At 46.7% G+C, this 18,277-nt stretch overlaps 1 protein-coding gene across 6 annotated transcripts in view; it reads right to left on the bottom strand.

The window, feature by feature from the left end:
• IRS1 (insulin receptor substrate 1) overlaps window positions 1-17,993 on the bottom strand; it is a 190,708-nt gene extending 172,715 nt beyond the window's left edge. For all 6 annotated transcript variants that reach the window (XR_012906216.2, XR_016350365.1, XR_012906218.2 and 3 more), the window contains exon 1: window positions 13,334-17,993. Coding sequence is in view for 1 of the 6 variants with exons in the window: in XM_075937583.2 (XP_075793698.2) it covers window positions 13,359-16,922 (3,564 nt within the window). In the remaining 5 variants the exon portion in view is untranslated. The remainder of the gene's footprint in view (window positions 1-13,333) is intronic.
• Window positions 17,994-18,277: the final 284 nt, after the last annotated feature.

Below are 18,277 nucleotides of genomic sequence, written 5' to 3'. Positions count from 1 at the left end.
ATCCTCTGCTTTATATCCACAGATATCTGCAAATTTGCAGGGTTCCATTTATAAGATTGGGCTTATGTGTATCTGAACTAGGTTGCTGAGTATCATTTTAGCAGTAAGAAACTCCTCACTGACAAAGAGGAAGCTGTGGCTCTGGGTGTCATTTTTATTATTCTAAAAGTAGCTCAGAAAGAATACACTTCAGAAAGACAACACTGCAGATGGGTCACAGCCCTCATTCTTGGCATCTGAAGAAACATTTCTATAAACAACTACCCACAGTACAAAAAGCATAAGTGGCATAAACTGAAACTTGAACCAAAAGGATCAAGCATTCAAATCTCTTCAGGATTGCCTCAACTTTTCTATTGAGAATGCTTTTTGGTTCTCCCCCCGCCACCACCACCCACGTTACCAAGATGTTTGTCCTTTCTGTAATTCCTAAGATGGCACCATCCACTCCGAAATGTTTCATGAATGTCTAAGTACAACAGTTTGTGAAGGAATATGGGAACCACTTAGTAAAAAAAAGAGTCAATGATTCTGTGGAAAAAGAGGCCAGAAGAAACCATTATATAATCTAATCTGATTACAATAAAACAGTCTATGCTCTTTGTGGAAACTCCCCCTCTCCTGTTTTTAAAAGTACACAATTATTTTGATCTACTATAAAATGTAAACATAGCAAACAGAAAAAATATTTAAACATGAAACAATTTAAAATGTAAATAGGACATTTAATTTTATATATGGTGAAAAAATATGTTTTAAATTAAAAAAAGATTCTTCTTTTTAAAACGTTGAAAAATCAATTTGAAATTGACAGTGTTCAAGCCTAACCTTACCATAACCTATTAAAATAATTAAACAAAATATATTCAAGCAGTGTGTGTTTGCTATCAAAGTTATAAAGACAATCAAACCACAGAACTGATTGAATTGCTAAGCAGCAGGATTCAGAATTTAAAAGTCCTAAACCAGAAGGTACAGAAAATATTTTCTTAATTTCACTTTATTCAGCAAATTCAGTTCAATTAGCAGTTCATTCAAATATCTGAGAAACTGATTGAGAGCTAAAAAGGCTTTGTTTTCTGCTACCAAGCAATAAATAAGAGTGAGAGGATGAGATCTACTAATACTGAAATTATGAAAGAAATAACCAGAAACAATTAGTTCAACCTAGTAACTACAAACAATATTTTCTTTATGTTTTGACAAACTCATTTTTTTTTTAAATGAATCCAGTACATTTGAGACAACGAAAGAAAAAAGCAGTATATTTTACTGGACCAACTTCCTTTGGTGAGAAGAGCTTTTGAGCCACGCAACGGTTCTGCTTCTGTTCAGAGGCGCTGGATTATACCTTATTACAACTACCTGTAACCCACTAGCCACCACTCCCCTCATTTTGTCCTATGACTACTGATATGCTCAGGCCATTCTGCCTTGAATGGCCCCTTACTATGTGTGCTAACTACTTAAGCTAAAAAGCTTCAGAGGGATAGCCCAGTTAGTCTACAAAGGATAAACTTAAAAAACAACAAATAGTCTGATAGCACTTTAAAGACTAACAAAAACATGAAAGTGATATCATGAGCTTTCATGGGCACAGCCCACTTCTTCAGCTGACCATCTGAAGAAATGCTACCACACTATTCATTTTTTTTAAGTTTATTTATTTATGCTAAGCAATCTATTCTTGGTGTGTCACTGGAAGTACCTTTCCCATACCTAAAGAAGAGCTCGGTCTTCTAGAAAGCTTGTCTCTCTCACCAACAGAAGTCAATTCCATGAAAGAGATTACATCACCCACCTCATCTTTCTAGATATCCTGGGACCAACATGGCTACAACTATTCTACATCCGGTACATTTAACATTATGTACAATTAAATAAGGCTATTTAAAAATGCACTAAAATAGGATTTTCAACAAAGTTAAAATTTCCATCCAAATGTTGTGCAGAGCCACAGTGGGAGTTGAGGCCATGTCCAAGTACAAACCAGGACTGAGCCAGCCTGTCAGCCAGCCAGCTAAAAAAAATTTGTTTGCAGAGCCCTGGGAGGGGTGGAGAGTGCGGAGGGGGAGGAGAGTGCGGAGGAGGATGTTTGCGTGTAGTCGATTTCAGTTCATTGTTTAGTTGACTATACTATTACATCCCTAGTCTACGCTACAAAGTTTTGCTGACAAAACTTGACACTCAAGGGCCACAAAACCAAAATTGTGAGAGGCTATTCAAACTTAATCCTTCCATTAATACAGATCATGGCCACATTGGGGGCACCATTGACGGTGTCACCCACAGTGCATTGCTACATATTCCACAGTGAAGTACTGTGGGGAAAAAAGATCTGACCCCTGCACATCTTGGGATTCCCTCAGAGTTCTCCCACAACATCCTCAAGCACCTGGGAGCACCATCACCAGTAGCTCAGTGAGCTCTCCATGCTGGGTAATGTCAAAGAATCACAGCATATCTGCCACCCTCTCCCTGCAGCAGCAGTCTGCCTGCCTTGTGTTCTTAGTGCAGGGCAAAACAAGAGTATTCCAATGATTAGTTCTTTGTCCCCCAAATGGAGCAGCCCACTCTGCTGTCAGATTCTTCCTGGATCTCTGAAAAAGGCGAGGCGCATGCCTGTAGGGCAGCAGAGATCAAAACACTAAGCACAGTCATCAGGGCAGATATTGTAGGATACTGGTAGAAGCCAGTTCTGCCCACTAAACAAACAGCAGAGTCTCTTTGTCAACAATAAAGGAACAGGAAAAGGGAAAAAAAGTTGTTGGGGTTGGAAGTATTTTGTCACGAAAACTGAGTGTTTTTCCCCCAACAAAAGTTGCTTTGCCATGAGAACACTTTCACTGTTTTGTGACCAAAAAAGCAGGCTTTGGCAACAAAACTTGGTTGTGTAGACTTACCCTTAATATAGTAAGAAATGCATCATTCACCATTTCTAACATAATGGAAATGTAAAAAAAGTCTCAAATCTGAATACATAATTTTTAAATTACCTCTATATGCACTTAAACAGTTATATAATGTATCGCTCTAGTGAGCAAGTAGTATCAAAACTGGTGCAGAAATAATGATTAGCTGCAAATCAATGTTTTAATAGATAGCAATCAATGAAGAAATCAAATCACCCTTAAGGAAAATGACAAATACAAATGCAAAATACAATTAAAATTGCATATTTAAATCAAGATGCTGTTTGATAAATCATGATAAAAATAATCAGTGCTCAATTCATATTGAATCTACTACAGTGCAAAAAAACTGAGAAAGCTTGACTTGACAATTATTACTGATGAATTAGTTATTGCATCCCTTTGAAACGAATAAAACATTGATAAAATATTAACCACGGAGACACTCCCCTATCAGTTTCATTTCTAAAAAGGCATAGGTGGGGGAGAGGGAAGAGTACATGCAAAAATCTTTTTCCAAGTGATACCAAATTCCACTGACTTCAGATGAACAAGCAACATCAAGCCCTAACAAAACTACAAAATAACAAGACCCTTATTACTGAAGAAAGCAAAAACACAACACCCCCACTCCTCTTCACACACAAGGCAGATGGCTATTTCGTTCCCTGAATAGAGAAGGCTGTGGAGGTTAAGTTTGTGCTGACATAGAACACAGACTTTCAAAAAAGTTCAACAACATGCAGGACTTTTTAGCCAATAATAAGAAAGAAAAGGGGACAAAAATGAATGCCATGTATGCTAAAACTGATGATCTGGAAAGCTGTTTCTGGTCCTCCCTCTTACAGAGGCAGGAAGAAAAATAACTTATTCATGAGGTCATACACTTTTTTTTTTATTTAAAAAAAATGCTCAATCAGTAAGAGTGTTTCTGATGACACAGCCGAGTGTCTCTCAATTCCCTTCCCATTCCTTTGGGAGAAACGATTGTTAGATTCCTGCATCATTTTTGGTTCTTTTTTACCCTCCCATGCTGCAAGAAGTAGGGATGTTAAATTTCAATTTATCGACTACTTGATTAGTCAATCAAGGGGGCATTAGCTATCCCACTGTACCTCTGCCTTTGAAATGTATGAGAGCCACCCGCAGCTCTTGTACATTTCAAAGGAAGAGATGCAGCAGTCTGGACCAGCATGAGCATTCAGTCCCCGCTCAAGCCGCTTCGCCACTTCGTTTCTGTCTTTCCTGCCCCCGGTGGAGATGGTGCTGGAGGGAGGGGGGGCGGGAAGTGGCTTTTAAGCCTGCTCCCTTTCCCCACCCCCACCCCACTTCCTCCCTCTGATAGAGGCAGTAGCAGGAGGGAAAGCAACTAGTCAAGTAACTACTTGAATACTCAATAAGCATATGCTTATCAGATAGGCGACTAGTCACTTACATCCCTAGAAAGAAGCAGATGACTTAAAAACAGAGAAGCTCTCCTGCGATCAGGCTTTTAACTGTAGTCCAAGAAGAAATCTGAGGTTGAAGAGTAGCTACTTTTTTTTTATTCTTGAATTTCACTGTTAAAAAGAAACCTTTGGTGATGCTGACTGTAAATGTCAGAATTCCTGATTTAGAAACATCCACCCACATAGCAAATGAAAAACAAAATCTAGATAAGATGACATAAATCAAATTGGGGGTGCGGTCCTAAAAGCTCCAAATTGTATCTTTCCAGCTTCTAACAGATGCATAGGGCCATAGGGTCATCAGGAATAAATTTATGCAATCAATAAAAGTACAGGCAGTCCCCAACTTACGCGGATCCGACTTATGTCGGATCCTCAGTTACGAACGGGGCTGCCCCAGGGTACACGGACTGCGGGACCTCGCGGTCCTGCCGCCCGTGTACTCTGGGGCTTTCTCTGCATCTCCCTGGTCTGCAGACCAGGAAGACGCAGAGCAAAGCCCCAGAGGGGCTCGGGCAGCGGGCTGGCCCGCTGCCCGAGCCCCCCCCCTCGCCCCCAGCGGCTTTCCAAAGCAGCGGGGCAGTCCAGGAGCGCCTGGGCTGCCTCGCTGCCCAAGCTCCCCCGCCCCCCCCCCCGCGGCTTTGCAAAGCCGCGGGGGGGGGGGGGGCTTGGGCAGCGAGGCAGCCCAGGCGCCCCTGGACTGCCCCGCTGCCGGCTTCCCCAAGGCTTTGCAAAGCCGCGGGGAAGCCGGCAGCGGGGCAGTCCAGGAGCAGTCCGGGGGCTCTCCAGCAGACCAGGGAGACGGGGAGCAAAGCCGCGGAGGACCCAGGCAGCAGGACCGCGGTGCGTCGCGGTGCGTCTCGGTCCGCCGCCCGTGTCTTCCTGGTCTGCTGGGGTGGGGGGGGCGCAGCTAGTATGCCCCACCCCTCCCAGCAGACTAGGCTTTTCTCCGGACTCCTGTGGCAGAGCAGCTGGGGTGCTGCCGGTTGGTCCCGCAGCGCTGCTCTGGGCGCTACTGGTCCAACCCAGCAGCACCCCAGCTGCTCTGGTCCTGATTCAGCCGCTGCTGGTCAGTTTCAGCAGCGGCTGTATCAGGACTCCTGGGGCAGAGCAGATGGGGTGCTGCTGGGTTGGTCCAGTAGTGCCGAGGAGTGGCGCTACTGGAGCAACCCAGCTGCACCCCAGCTGCTCTGCCCCAGGCGTCCTGATTTAGCCGCTGCTGAAACTGACCAGCACTGACTACACGAAGCCCGAGGCAGAGTTGCTCTGCCCCGGGCTTCCTGGAATCAGTTGCTGATCAGTTTCAGCAGCAGCTGACTTGGGGAACGCTTGGGGTTCTTAAGTTGATTCTGTATGTAAGTCAGAACTGGCGGTCAGTTTGAGCAGCGGCTGAATCTGGACGCCAGTTCCGACTTACATACAGATTCAACTTAAGAACAAACCTATAGTCCCTATCTTGTACGTAACCCGGGGACTGCCTGTATTTGGAGTTGGGCTGTAAATACTGAGGCATTTCTACAATACTACTTACTGCTCATAAGATAGGCTTCCATTCTTGTAAAATAATTCAACAGAAACTGTGCATGCAAAAACAGACAAGTACTTATTTTCTGAATAATTTTAAAGAGACAAGGTGGGTGAGAATTTCTTATTTTGGACCAACTTCTGTTTGCAAGAGAGCCAGAAGATGGCCCAGTTAAAAAAAACAAACAAACACACCAAACAAAACAAAAACAACACACCTTCATCTTGCCTCTCTATCCTGGGACCAATACAGCTTAAGTAAATACATAATAGAAATTTTCAAGGCAGCTGACAGAATATAAATTATTTATATATATATATATATATATATATATATATATATATATATACACACACACACACACACACACACACACACACACACACGTATTGTACACTAGCAAAAAGATGTAAATCAATATTATAAATCAGATAATAAAATATTAGGCTTTAATCAGAGTCTCATATTATGATTAACAGTTCCATATACACAAACTTGTTACTATCCTCCTGACCTCACCGTGAATTATTGTGAAGAAAACAGCACTTTCTAATTACTCAAACTTAAATCTCAAATGACAGTCTACAGAGAATGTGACCTAGATATTTCAAACATGATCACAGCGAATACATATCAATTCATCTTTTAGTTAAGAGTGCGAGGCTTATTTAAATCTCCTTTATCTATTCACACCTCTGTTTTTGTTCAGTTTCCCACCATATTTAAATAGACAGAAAAGATATTTACACAAGATACTCTTCTTCACCACTGTTATTTTGTAACAAACTACTGTAGTTGTTTCCATTCGAAATAATGTATCAAATTAAGGAACAGTAAAAAACAGAATTAAAGCTATTACAGTTTATTGAAAATGTATACTTTCAGACTATGCCCCAGAAGCAAGTTCTAGTTTTCAATATTCTGACAATGTGGAATTGTAGCTATAGTTATTCATATTTCTACTGTTGCTATAAAATGTAAGCAAAGATTTATTGCAATAGCAAGTCCCACTCATTTTGTGATTTGAGCTTTTCCTTAATGAGCTACACTTTAAACTATTTAAAGGGGATTTAATTATAAATACAGGATATGAATAATTAAATTAGCATGCGTCAAAAATAAAACTTGCTAAATGAAAAATTATCAGTTCCCATAGTTGCATAGTGCACAGAAAAAAATCTAAATGAAAAGAAAAAAGGAGCAATTTAAACAAAAAAAATCAGTGTGAGCATTATTCTCTTTTTCCTAGAAGGATGTTTACATGACAACAACATCCTTGTTGCTTAAGGAGCTATTCGGCCATGCCTATTCCTTATTTAAAGTCTGACATTAACATACGTTTTAAGTACTGTGCATTATACTATCAGAGCATTCAACTGCAATTAGTAAGAACACAGGACAAAAGAGCAAGTGAAAAAATCCTGCTTCCCTCACTCAGGACAATGGGATGCATATCAGTGTGAATGGGATGGTGAGATGAGTAGGCAGCAGGAACTCCAAAGGCTTGTCTACATTGGCAAGCTGTGACCAAAAAACCCTTTGGGGCAGCAAAATCCACAGAGCATTCACATGCAAAGTGACAAGTGGCAACAAATGCCCAATGTTGGCAACAAAACACTTCCACCTCTGCAACAGACTTTGCCTCTCCCCTTCCCTTTACTGGTCACCAATCACATAGTGTGTACTACAGTAGGGTTTCTGTCCAGGTCATCAAACTCCGGCATGTTTCCCACCATGCCCAGTTAGCTACTTTGCCCAGCTCTTTGAACTTTGCTACTCTGCAACCATGAAAACAGATGTGCTCCTCCAACTTGCAAACCCCAAGAACTTTAACATTCACATTCCTCTGTCTAGCTCATTGTGTAATGGTTCGTGGAGTCTTCTCAGGGAAACAGGGTCCTACATGGAGCACACCAGAGCTTTTGGATTTTATCAATGTGTAGGGTGAAGAAATCAGTGCAATCACAGCTGCGAGTGATCCCTAAGAATTGAGAAATGCAGTCACATTTCTTGAGCCCTTTATGCAAAGGGGCATGCTCAAAGCACACTTAAAAGGCAGAACCAAGACAGACATACCAGAAGGGGAAGGAGGCAAACAGCCAGTTTGGTGCTGCACCCAAAATATGCCATTTTTATAAAGAACTGGATGCATTCCTGGCTGAGGACCCCATGTCCACTACCAAGGAACCTATGGATACTTCCCATAGCATAGAGACAGAAACAGGACTTAATCTGGAGGCACAAGTTCTTGATGAAGAGATGGAAGCAGAGAAGGAAGAGCAGCTCACTACTACATAGCCAACCTATGTGCAAGGTAGCTTGAAATTGTTCTCAAGTCCCAAGAAGTCTCAGCAACTTTACAGGGAGCATGAAGCAAGGGAAGTGACATAGGGTAAGTTGCTCTACTGAAGCTGTTACAGCAGTGTGGGGCAATAAATATGCTGTGTATTGCAGTTGGGCAGAGAGGGGCAGATGGCAGCTAAGTTGCTCTTGCAGCTGGGAAGGAGGAGAAGCATGGGGTAAACAGAGGCAGTATTTCTGTGAGTTGGCTAAGCCCTGCCTCAGTCTGTGTTATGTCCAAACAGAGCATTGATGTACACAGAGATATCAATATAATCTTGCTGGGAGATGGTGTTGAAGCTTTTCCTGAGGTTCTTATTAAAATTTAAACACAGAGATTTACATGCACATACACACAGTCACAGCAACTTTATTCAAAAGTGATATTCATATGTGGATTCAATTAACCTTAGTGGTGGTGTTCTAATTTTTGCAAAACCATTTAAAAAACTCTACGTTCCTAATTGAAATTTTCAAGTTCAGCTGTTCATTACGCTGCAACCCTTATGTTATACAAGTAACAGAATACACATTAGATCTTGGTCAGATTACATTCCAACTCCACAGGTGTCGTCACATATGTTCTTTAGGGCTCTACCTCCCAGCTGTTAAGTGTTTAAAACCAATCCAGAATACATATGTTCTTTATACCATCACCTAAAAAAGTATCATCCTTAACTTTGAATTTCTTGTTCCATTTTCTAATTTAAAACTGATCCTAAATGTAAGTTTAATACTGACTGAATACAAAACCTGTGTGTCACAGGATCCTATTGTACTGCCTACTTGATCTCTGAGACACAGCCCCAATAGAACTCTATAAATCAAAGAGAAAAACCTTGAAAGCAATGTTCCTAAACCTCCCATGTAAGTCAGAAGTCCAAGCTAACAGTTGAATGAATTATTGTAGATGCACGCGAGGAATAGGTCTGCAGTTTGAATTATGAAAACATATTTCAAGTCTGTAGAGTAATAAAATTAACTGGAACTGCAAGTACATTGACACAGTAGCAAAAGACTTTCCCCTCAACTAATACCTACACACAGTGGGAAACACCCTACATAGTCTTTAATAATACTGCTAGCATGTGCAACTTGCATATTTTGCTGATGTCAAGTTACTGCTATCCCAGAAATAGAGGCTTCTGAACTTGTCGTCTTTGAAACTGTTTTTTTTAATTGCATGCAGATAAATGCGATACATTTTTAAAGTAACTCAAGTCCACAAAAGATCTGTAAATGAATTAAATTCAGAAGAAAGCTATAAAGCAATTTCTTTGCTACTTACAGAAGAAGATGCATTTGAAAAATGTTCTTAGTATTTTATACAGGATTTTCAAGAAGGGATGAGAAATGTTAACCAGTAGGGACTGGAGCAGCTCTCCATCTGCCTGGGCAGGAGGCTGTTCCAGGTCTCCCAGACCTGCCATGGACAGGAGCTGCTCCCACTGGTCTGAAACATCCCCTGAATGGGGTAGAGGGCCACACCAGCCCACCCACAACAGGTGGAGGGGGCCCACTTGCCCACACGAATTGGTTAACCAGTTAAATACAATTTTACATCCCTAATTCCAAGACAGCTTCATACTTCAAATGTTTTGTGACTCTGTGCTCAGAACATCAAGTGCTCACCTTCAGTTCTGTGGCCAACTTAGAGAGGGTCCTCAAAACCACACCAGAAGCACAGGAAGAAACAGTGCCTCAGATAGTTCTGTATTGAGAAATCCCAGGAGAAGCCAAGTGAAACTTATAAACACTAGTGAAACTGATACATTTTTGTAAGCAGCCAGAAGAGGCAGGGCATAAGGAAGAAACCTAAGAGGTCTGCATATAGCAATAGATTAGGTCTCTTTATTAAGAGCACAGAGAGAAGCAACAACTCTTTTTCTCCTATAACCCAGGAAGAGAAACTAAGACAGCAAGAGGGCAGGGGAGATGATTGAGTTGTGTGACAAAGATGTAAAATTGCATGTCAGCTCACCAAGGTTGCTGATAGGACAACCACAGAGCACTGGCTCTAGAAAGAAGGGAGAGGAGGAAAAAGCAGACAAAGCACCAGAAGTTCTTTCTGAGGAGGAATGAGAGCAGCTGGAACCAATGTATAGTAAAGAGACTCAAGGAACAGAGTGGAATTTAAACTACTGGTCCTTTAACAGGCTGGGAGAGGAGCAAGAAGTAGAATACTTTGGTGCTGACAAACAGCTAACAGTTTGAGGATCCATGTAAAACCAGAAAAGCAGCAGGGCTGGGGACAGCAGCAGGAACAAAGAGGAAAAGACAAGAATATGCATGAAGGTGAGGGGGGGGGACACAGAATAGATTTGAAAACAAGTGATTTCTTCACAGGAAAATCTATTAGAGCAGTCAGAACTCATTTTTGAGGGAGATACAGAACGGAGTATCTTGATATAGGTTAATAGTGTATCACATGCATGGTTTGGGAAATGGGGGAGGGATGGACGTTGCAGCAAAGGGCCACAAATTTATTCTTCTGCGAATGATAAGCTGGAAAATACTCAATCCTGACCTCACAACCTGGAACAACAACATATTTTGGTCTGAATAAATAGAAACTGTCCAAGTAGTTTAAGCCTGTTGGGGATGAAAGCTAGCCTATGTTAAATATATAGGAATATGCAATCGTGTGTAACTCCTTGCCAATTTTGGGGTTTAAAGATTGCATCATAACACATGCACAAGGAAGCCAAATTAACATTGCATAAGTTTTTTTCTATCCTTCTCTGCTCTTCCCCATCTCTGTCTCCTGTCCTGACTCTGGTCCCTTTCCTCCTCTGCTCTGAGCCACACCCAGCTGATATCTCCTCCAGTCTAGTCCCCATCCCTACGTACCAATCTGCTCTGCATTCTCATCTAGTTGCTTCTTACTTCTCCCTCACAGAGCATGGAACACCCGCAAACTGAGGAAGGAAAGCACAGAAGAGAGCCTTTCCCTGCCCTCAATTCTTTGCACACAACCATATCACCCACTGAATCTGGGCCGGAATGGACTATGAGATCTGTGCAGATGGAATCCGTAGAGAAACTATCTAGCTGCCTGTCTCTAACTCTATTATGTGTGCACAACCAGATTTTTCAGGAACCTTCACCATAGCAAATGGTGAGAGATTTTTTTAAGGGAAGGCAAAAAGCACATCCCTTGATACTTCAGCAATACCTTTGCCAAATGTTAAGTCCTGCTCAATGGCACGATTTAAAATAGCACATACTGATGATACAATAAGACCACCTTAATATTACATTGTTCAAATAAGGAATAATTGCAAATGTGAAACAAATATGGGAAAGGAGTGTTTTGTTTTTGTTCCATGTATCTTGTAATTCACACTCCTACGTTAGACTTACCAGTTCAGGTAAAAGAAAACTCTACATTTGATTGTTAAATCTTTCTCCACAGCCCAGTGGTGTTAGAACTTACACCAAGCAAAGAAGCAATAAAATATTCACTAAATTTATTTACAGTTACTACTTGACTGTATCATTTTGTCCAACTACTTTGTTGTAAATGCTCACCATAACTATTCACTGTACAGTGACTGCTATGAGTTAAATACTGATCTTTGAAATTTTTCATGTAAACATCTTAATATTTAGATAAATACAATCTGTAAGAACAAAGCAAAACTCAATGATATTTTCTATAGCTATCATACAGAAACACATACTTAGTGGAGAAAATGTATTAAAATACTCTATTTCTTCAGATTAAACTTTGTATTCAGTTTCTATTTGACAAATATAGAACATTGGATGCAAAAATATTTGTCCTGTGCATGCTTTGTAAAGCCAATGTTAATACAGATGTCTGGCAAACTTTGCCTAGATTTCAATTTGCTCATTTTTAAACATCATAAGCCAGCTGAGTCCATTCTACGCCATTTGCTTCTTCTGCAGTTTGCAGGTACTTACTGAATATAGTTTAGCAAAAACCAATTTTATATCAATATTAACCTAAACACATGTACACACACACACACACACACACTAATGATCAGAATCTCTTCAAAGCATTTGGCAAATATTACCTAGTTAGTTCTCACAGCAGCCCTGTGAGGTAGATATGTACATTTTACACACAGGAAAAATGAGTTAGAAAAAAATTAGTGAACTAGCTTGCCTAGAGTTACAGGGTACTGGCCCCACTATACTTAGAATATAAGAGCTTTTGAATCCGATCTGTACTCCCATGTTCAACACAGGCCACACCTCTTTTACATACTCTGACACACACACACCCACTCCCTCTCCCACACACCTTTTTTGGGTCTTTTTATATATTCCTGAAAGATTAAATGAAGTAACAGAGAACCACTAAAGAGGTGCTTTAGTTAGCAACAACACTCAAGGAAATTTCAGAGTTAACAGCCTCACCATATCTGTTCACAAATCATGAGAGCCAGTTGCCTGGATAAGTTTACAACATGTCACCTCTGAAAAGCATCCATGATTCAAGGATGCAGTGTTAATTGCTAATTGTGCTTCTGGAAGCAAAAGCATATTTAAAATCAGAGTAAACCAAAAAAATCCCTTTTAGTCTTAACTCTCAAGTGCTAAATTTGGCTACAGTATTTTCCAAATCACATCTCATCAGGAAAAAAACGTTAACTTCTAAGAACACAGTATCTACTTAACCAAAAAAAAAATCACCACAGCAATCTACTTACAGAAACTTCCTCTGTAAGAAATAAGCTTCAACTAGTCTGTTCCAGATTTTATCCAACCTATTTGTTATACGTTAACTAATGACCATGCTTAAGTCTATCCCCCCCCCCCCGCCCAAAATCTTAATTGTACAATATTTGAAACTGCCGCTATCAAAGATTAGCTCAGTGGAGTGAATCTGTATCTTCTTTCCCCACAGCAATAGACACTCCGCGCATTTAAAGGGTTCTGTCTGAACGAGCAGGATGCGAACCTGCAAAGAAACAAGAGAACAGACTCCCACCTGAAGCTATCCCTTTAGGGCTCAGTTCAGCAGTCTGAACCATCTCCAGTTAGGGTGCCTGATTTTCACTGGCCCGTTGTGCTGAGTTTCAAGTGGGCGTTTCTCCTCGTTTAAACGCCTCCCCCCTCCTCCACTGTGCACTCACCTTCTCTCTGGCTCTTGCCCAGTTCTTAGACGTCCTCCCGCCTCTGGAAACTGATGCTGGCATATGCGCTCAAATCGTCGCTCGAGTGGCTACTCCCACAAGGCTGATTAGGGGCTTTGGGCGGCGGTTGCCGCCCCGCCGGCACAGAGGTGCCCTCTTGGGGGTGGTGGGCGGGTTGGCGACGGTGATTAAAATCCTTCACTAAGTCCAGGTCGATGTAGTTGAGCCCGTTCTCCAAGCCACCCCCGGTCCCGGGCTGCGGCTGCTCCCTCCTGGCGGCCGCCCCCAGCTCCCCGGCGGCAGGCCGGAGCCAGACGTTCTCGAAGGAGGCCGAGCTGTGGCGCTTCACCTCCTCCGCGCCCCCCGCCCCGTAGAGCTGGGGCGCGTTGAGGCCGGCGCTGCCCGCCGTGCCGCGGGCGTTGCTCGGGGTGGACGAGAAGGTTTCGGAGCTGTGGCGCCGGCGGCCCCCTTGCGGGTCGGCGCGGATCACTTTGGCGCTCTGGTTGCGGCCGGGGCTGAGGCTGACGCGGGTGAAGGCGCTGTGCACCCCCGGGCCTCCCAGCAGGGAGGAGGAGCGCGGCAGCGCCGGGGCCGGCTCGGCCGGCGGCTGCGCCTGGGCGGAGGCAGGGGCGGCAGCGGGGTCCTCCGCCACGACGCAGCCCGTCCGCATGTCGGCGTAGTTGAGCAAGAGGGCGGGGGGCGAGGGGTCGGCACAGCCCGGGCAGGGCCCCCCGACACCGCCGCCCTGTTCCATAGTCACATAGTCCCGGCCACTGGGGGCAGCTCCTCGGCCGGGCCGGGCCGCACATGCCGCCCGCGCGGCCCCGTAGCCGGCTTGGCAGGCCGCCCGCGGCGGGCCCAGCTCCATGTTCATGTAGTCGGAGCCTTCCTCCCCCCGGGGCCGCGCGGCCGACGGGAAGGGCGGCTGGTCACTGGCCACGAACTCGATGTTCACGTACTCGCCGGGGCTCTTGGGCTCGGGCGGCAGCAGCAGCGGGGGCTGCTCCCGCGCGCGCGGCAGGGTGCTGGCCTTGGGGCCGTCCAGAGACAAGCGGGTGGGTCTGGCCAGGCGGCTCCTGCTCTGCGCGGCCGCTTGGCGGAGAGGCGGCTGCTGCGGCGGAGGCTGCGCCCGCTGGGGCCCGCCGCCCTCTTGGCCCCCGCTTCCTCCGAGACTGTCGCTGCTGGTGGAAGAGGACGAGTCCTCCGCGGCGTAGAGCAGCCGGCCGGAGCTGAGGGAGATGCGCAGCGGGGGGCCACTCTCCTCGGCCGCTGCCCTGCGCTGCACGTGTTTGAAGGAGCGCGGCAGGGAGAAGTAGGAGTAGATGGGCTTGTGGGGGGGCTGGCCCGGGTCCTGCGCTGAGGTCTCCTCGGAGCCCGGCGGCCCCGAGTTGGCGAAGTAGCAGTCCGGCGGGGTGCTAGTGGCGGAGCCGCTGGCGGGGGACATGTTGATGTAGTCACTGCCGCTGCAGGGGAGCTTCCCTTCGCTGCTCTCTACCGAGAGCTTTGGGTGGTGGCCAGCCCCGTTCGTCCAGATTTTGCCATAGCCCGCAGAACCACCCTCAGGAGAACAGCTGCCACTAGGGGACATCATCATGTACCCATTGGAGTCCACCATGGCTTGGACGTGGCGACCCCCCCTGCCAGGGTTGATGATCTGCTGTGGGGCTGAGACGCTCTTGGGGCTCATGGGCATATAGTCACCACCTTTAGGAGCGCCACCACTGCTGGGCACAGGGGCCACCCCAGGAGACATCGGCATGTAGCCATCATCAGTGTGTGGGGTGGAGTTGGTCCGGTGGTGGCTGCCCTCCAGGTGGTGCATTTCCAAATGCTCTTCAGGATAGGAGTGAGTGGGCACAAAGGCTGAGTGCCGGTAGGAGGGCAGCCGATTGCCACCACAAGGGTAGGAAGGCAGCATTTCTGTGTACTCCTCAATGGAGGCCACTGAAGACTGTGATGGTGTCTTCTGGTGGGAGATGGTGGGTGAGGTGCCTGCAGAGTGAGTCCGCTTCCTGAAGCCCTTCTCCAGATCAGTTACCTCCTCTCCGCCACTCCGGGGACAGCATGGGGTGCCAGGAAAGCGGCACTGCTGCTGTGGTTGGCAACTGCGAGGGAGGAAGTGGCCATTGGGAGCTGCCAGGCTGCAGGACGAAGCAGCCTTGCCCCCCATACAGATGTAGTTATTGAGCTCCTCATCCCCCCGCGCTGGTGGGGTGTGCCCCAAGGAGTCGGGGGTCACACTGCGAAAAGAGCTGCGGAAATCACAGGGGCTGGAGCCATACTCATCAGATGAGATGAAACCGCCATCACTGGGGGAGCCTGATACCGAAGCACTGGACCTGCGTGGGAAGAGGCAGTCTGAGGTGGAGCCATGGCCACTGGTGCTGCTGGATGACAGGCTGACTGGACTAGTGGCTGAAGGGGAGCAACGTGAAGAAGGCATTGGGATAGAGCGACTGTGATTGAGCGGAGGGTGAAGCCTGGAGTTGCCACGGTGCCTATGTGAGTGGGTCCGGTTGGCACTGGGGCTTACTGGGCTGCCGTCAACTGAGGCAGGCCTGGACATAGTTCCTTCCCCATCACTAGAGGCTCTCACTCTGAAAGAGCTGGGTTTGCCTCCTGTCCCTCCTCCTCCACCACCCCCAGCAGGAGAGGTAGCAGTCACACTTTCAGTCCTGGACCTGCGACTAAGCCCTACCTGGCTGGGCGGGGGGTTGTTGACATGGTGTCTGCTGCGGAGGGGCACAGAGATGGGATTGGAGCAGTTGGAAGAGGACTGGCTCTTGCTGCGGGGCCGGAATTCCTCACTCATAGCCCGCATGGCCTCCAGGATGGTCTCATGCATGTTCTGTGCCACCACTGAATCATCCACCTGCATCCAGAATTCACCAGGCCCAGTCACGGCTGAGCGCCCCACCTCGATGAAAAAGAAGTTCTCAGAGTGGCCACACCTGCGGATATTGAGCAGCTGCAGTACCACAGCAGCTGCATCTGAGTTCAGCTTCACAAAGCTGATGGTTTTGTTGGTCAGGCACAGGCGGTAGATGCCAATCAGGTTCTTGGTCTGGCCCAGACCTTTAGGTTTCAGGATCACTTGCCAAACCTCCTTGAAAGCTGGACCAGGAATCACCTCACCATAGTTATCACCTGCCTCCCCTACCCCTGCACTGCCACCCCCAAAGGAGATGTCGCTGTGGTGGTGATGACGGTGATGATGGAGGTGGTGGTGGCCTTTGGCCCGATTGTGCAACTGCAGCAAGGCTTGATACCAGCTCTCCTGCTCAGATTCACTGTCAGCTGCAATGGCAAAATGCTCGTCCTTGGTATAGAGGGCCACCAGGTGCTTGTTCTTGGAGTCTGCCCGTTTGTTGATGTTGAAGCAGCTCTCCAGTGGGATGGAACGCTTTGGGGCTCCTGACTTATGTCTCCACTTCTTCTCATTCTCATAGTACTCCAGCCGGGCAGGTCCCGACTCGCTAGCTGCCCTCAGCACGAAGAAGCGTTTGTGCATGCTCTTGGGTTTGCGCAAATAACCCACCTTCCTGACATCTGAGAAGAAGCCCTCATTATTATCCGTGGGGCTAGCCATGGTGGAAGGAGAGGTGGTGGTGCTTTTAGGGCAGCTATCAACCCACAGGCCTCCAAAACTGCCAAGGAAGGCAGAAAAAAAAACACACCTCTTAAAATACAATTCATGCAACAACCATCGTAATAAAACAAGCACTCTAGCTCGGAATCCCCTCTCCAAAACAGAATGGGGGAGGGGATACTGGCAGGGTGAGGGCAGCTGTTCAGTGGCAGAGGCAGCTTCCAACAGCACAGCAGCGTTTATATTGCTGTTTATGCCCAAATCACCCGTAGAAGGGTAAATATATCCTTAAAAAGTCCAGTCCCAGTCAGTCCAGATGAAAATCTAGTTCTTTCAGCAGCAGCCGCCGGGGAGAAGAAACGCATCTTTCAGTCTTACGGGTCGGATTCCTCTGTAGCGAGGAGCAGGAAAGGGGTCCCTCTTGCTTCGCTCCCAAACAAACACCCCTCCCTTCACAAGTTCGCTTCAGCAAGCAGCAACCTCTGTAACAGAGCCTCTGGGTAGCGGTTTGTTTTGCAAAGTCCGGGGCTTACACCCAAAAAAACACACGCTTCTTCCCCCCGAAAAGCATAGCCCAGCCCCCAAACAATCAGCGCTGAGGCTGCTGCTTCTGTTGGTGCGCGAGGAGGTTGGCGACCCCATTCAGTCCCATCTCGTTAGGAAGAGAAAGTGCCATTTCAACACAAAATGCAGCAGCAGGAGGGGAAGCAGCCCAAGTGGGGAAGGCACATCCTCTCTTCCGCCGCCGCCTCCTCCTCATTCCAGTCGGGAAAGGCGCCGAGGCCAGCAGCAAAGCCCCCTCCCGTGCCCCAGGCTGATCGCGGGTCTGGGGCCGCCGGGGCTGACTTCTCCTCCGGCTGCTTCTCGGAGTTTCGCAGCGCCCCAAACCCAAACAAGCGGCGGTGTCTGTGTTTATGAGTCCGGCCCCCTCCAGCCGCCGCCGAGACTCAGTCTCACTCCGAGGAGAGAAACACGTGACGGCGCCAGTGCGTGGACCATCCCAGCAGCGGCCGAGGGAGGCTCCAACCTAGCCTGGTGCCGCGGCATTCCACTCCGCCCCCTCCTCCCCGCCCGCCGCTCCTTTCATTCAGCGCTGCTGCGGCTGCAATTACCTTCGGGCTCCGATCTGCTCGGCGCCCCGGGGGGCCGCCTTCCTATTGGCGGCACGGCCTGTCTCTCAACCCCTCCACGGGAGGAGGCGCCCAGGCTAGGTTGAGGAGTGGAGCGTAGTAAAAAGGCGTAGACGCCATTCACTGGCGTGTTATTTATAAACTAGGGGCTTGCGAGTGAATCTCTGCAGTGTGGCAACTTTGCTCGAGGCGCTGCTGCTGCTGCTGCGTTGTAACCACGAGGCT

This window comes from Pelodiscus sinensis, chromosome 10 (genome assembly GCF_052426305.1).
Source record: "Pelodiscus sinensis isolate ZL-2025 chromosome 10, ASM5242630v1, whole genome shotgun sequence".
Taxonomy (NCBI): Eukaryota; Metazoa; Chordata; order Testudines; family Trionychidae; genus Pelodiscus; species Pelodiscus sinensis.
The sequence above is the reverse complement of the archived record's forward strand: the minus strand, read 5'-3'. Positions and strand labels throughout refer to the sequence as shown.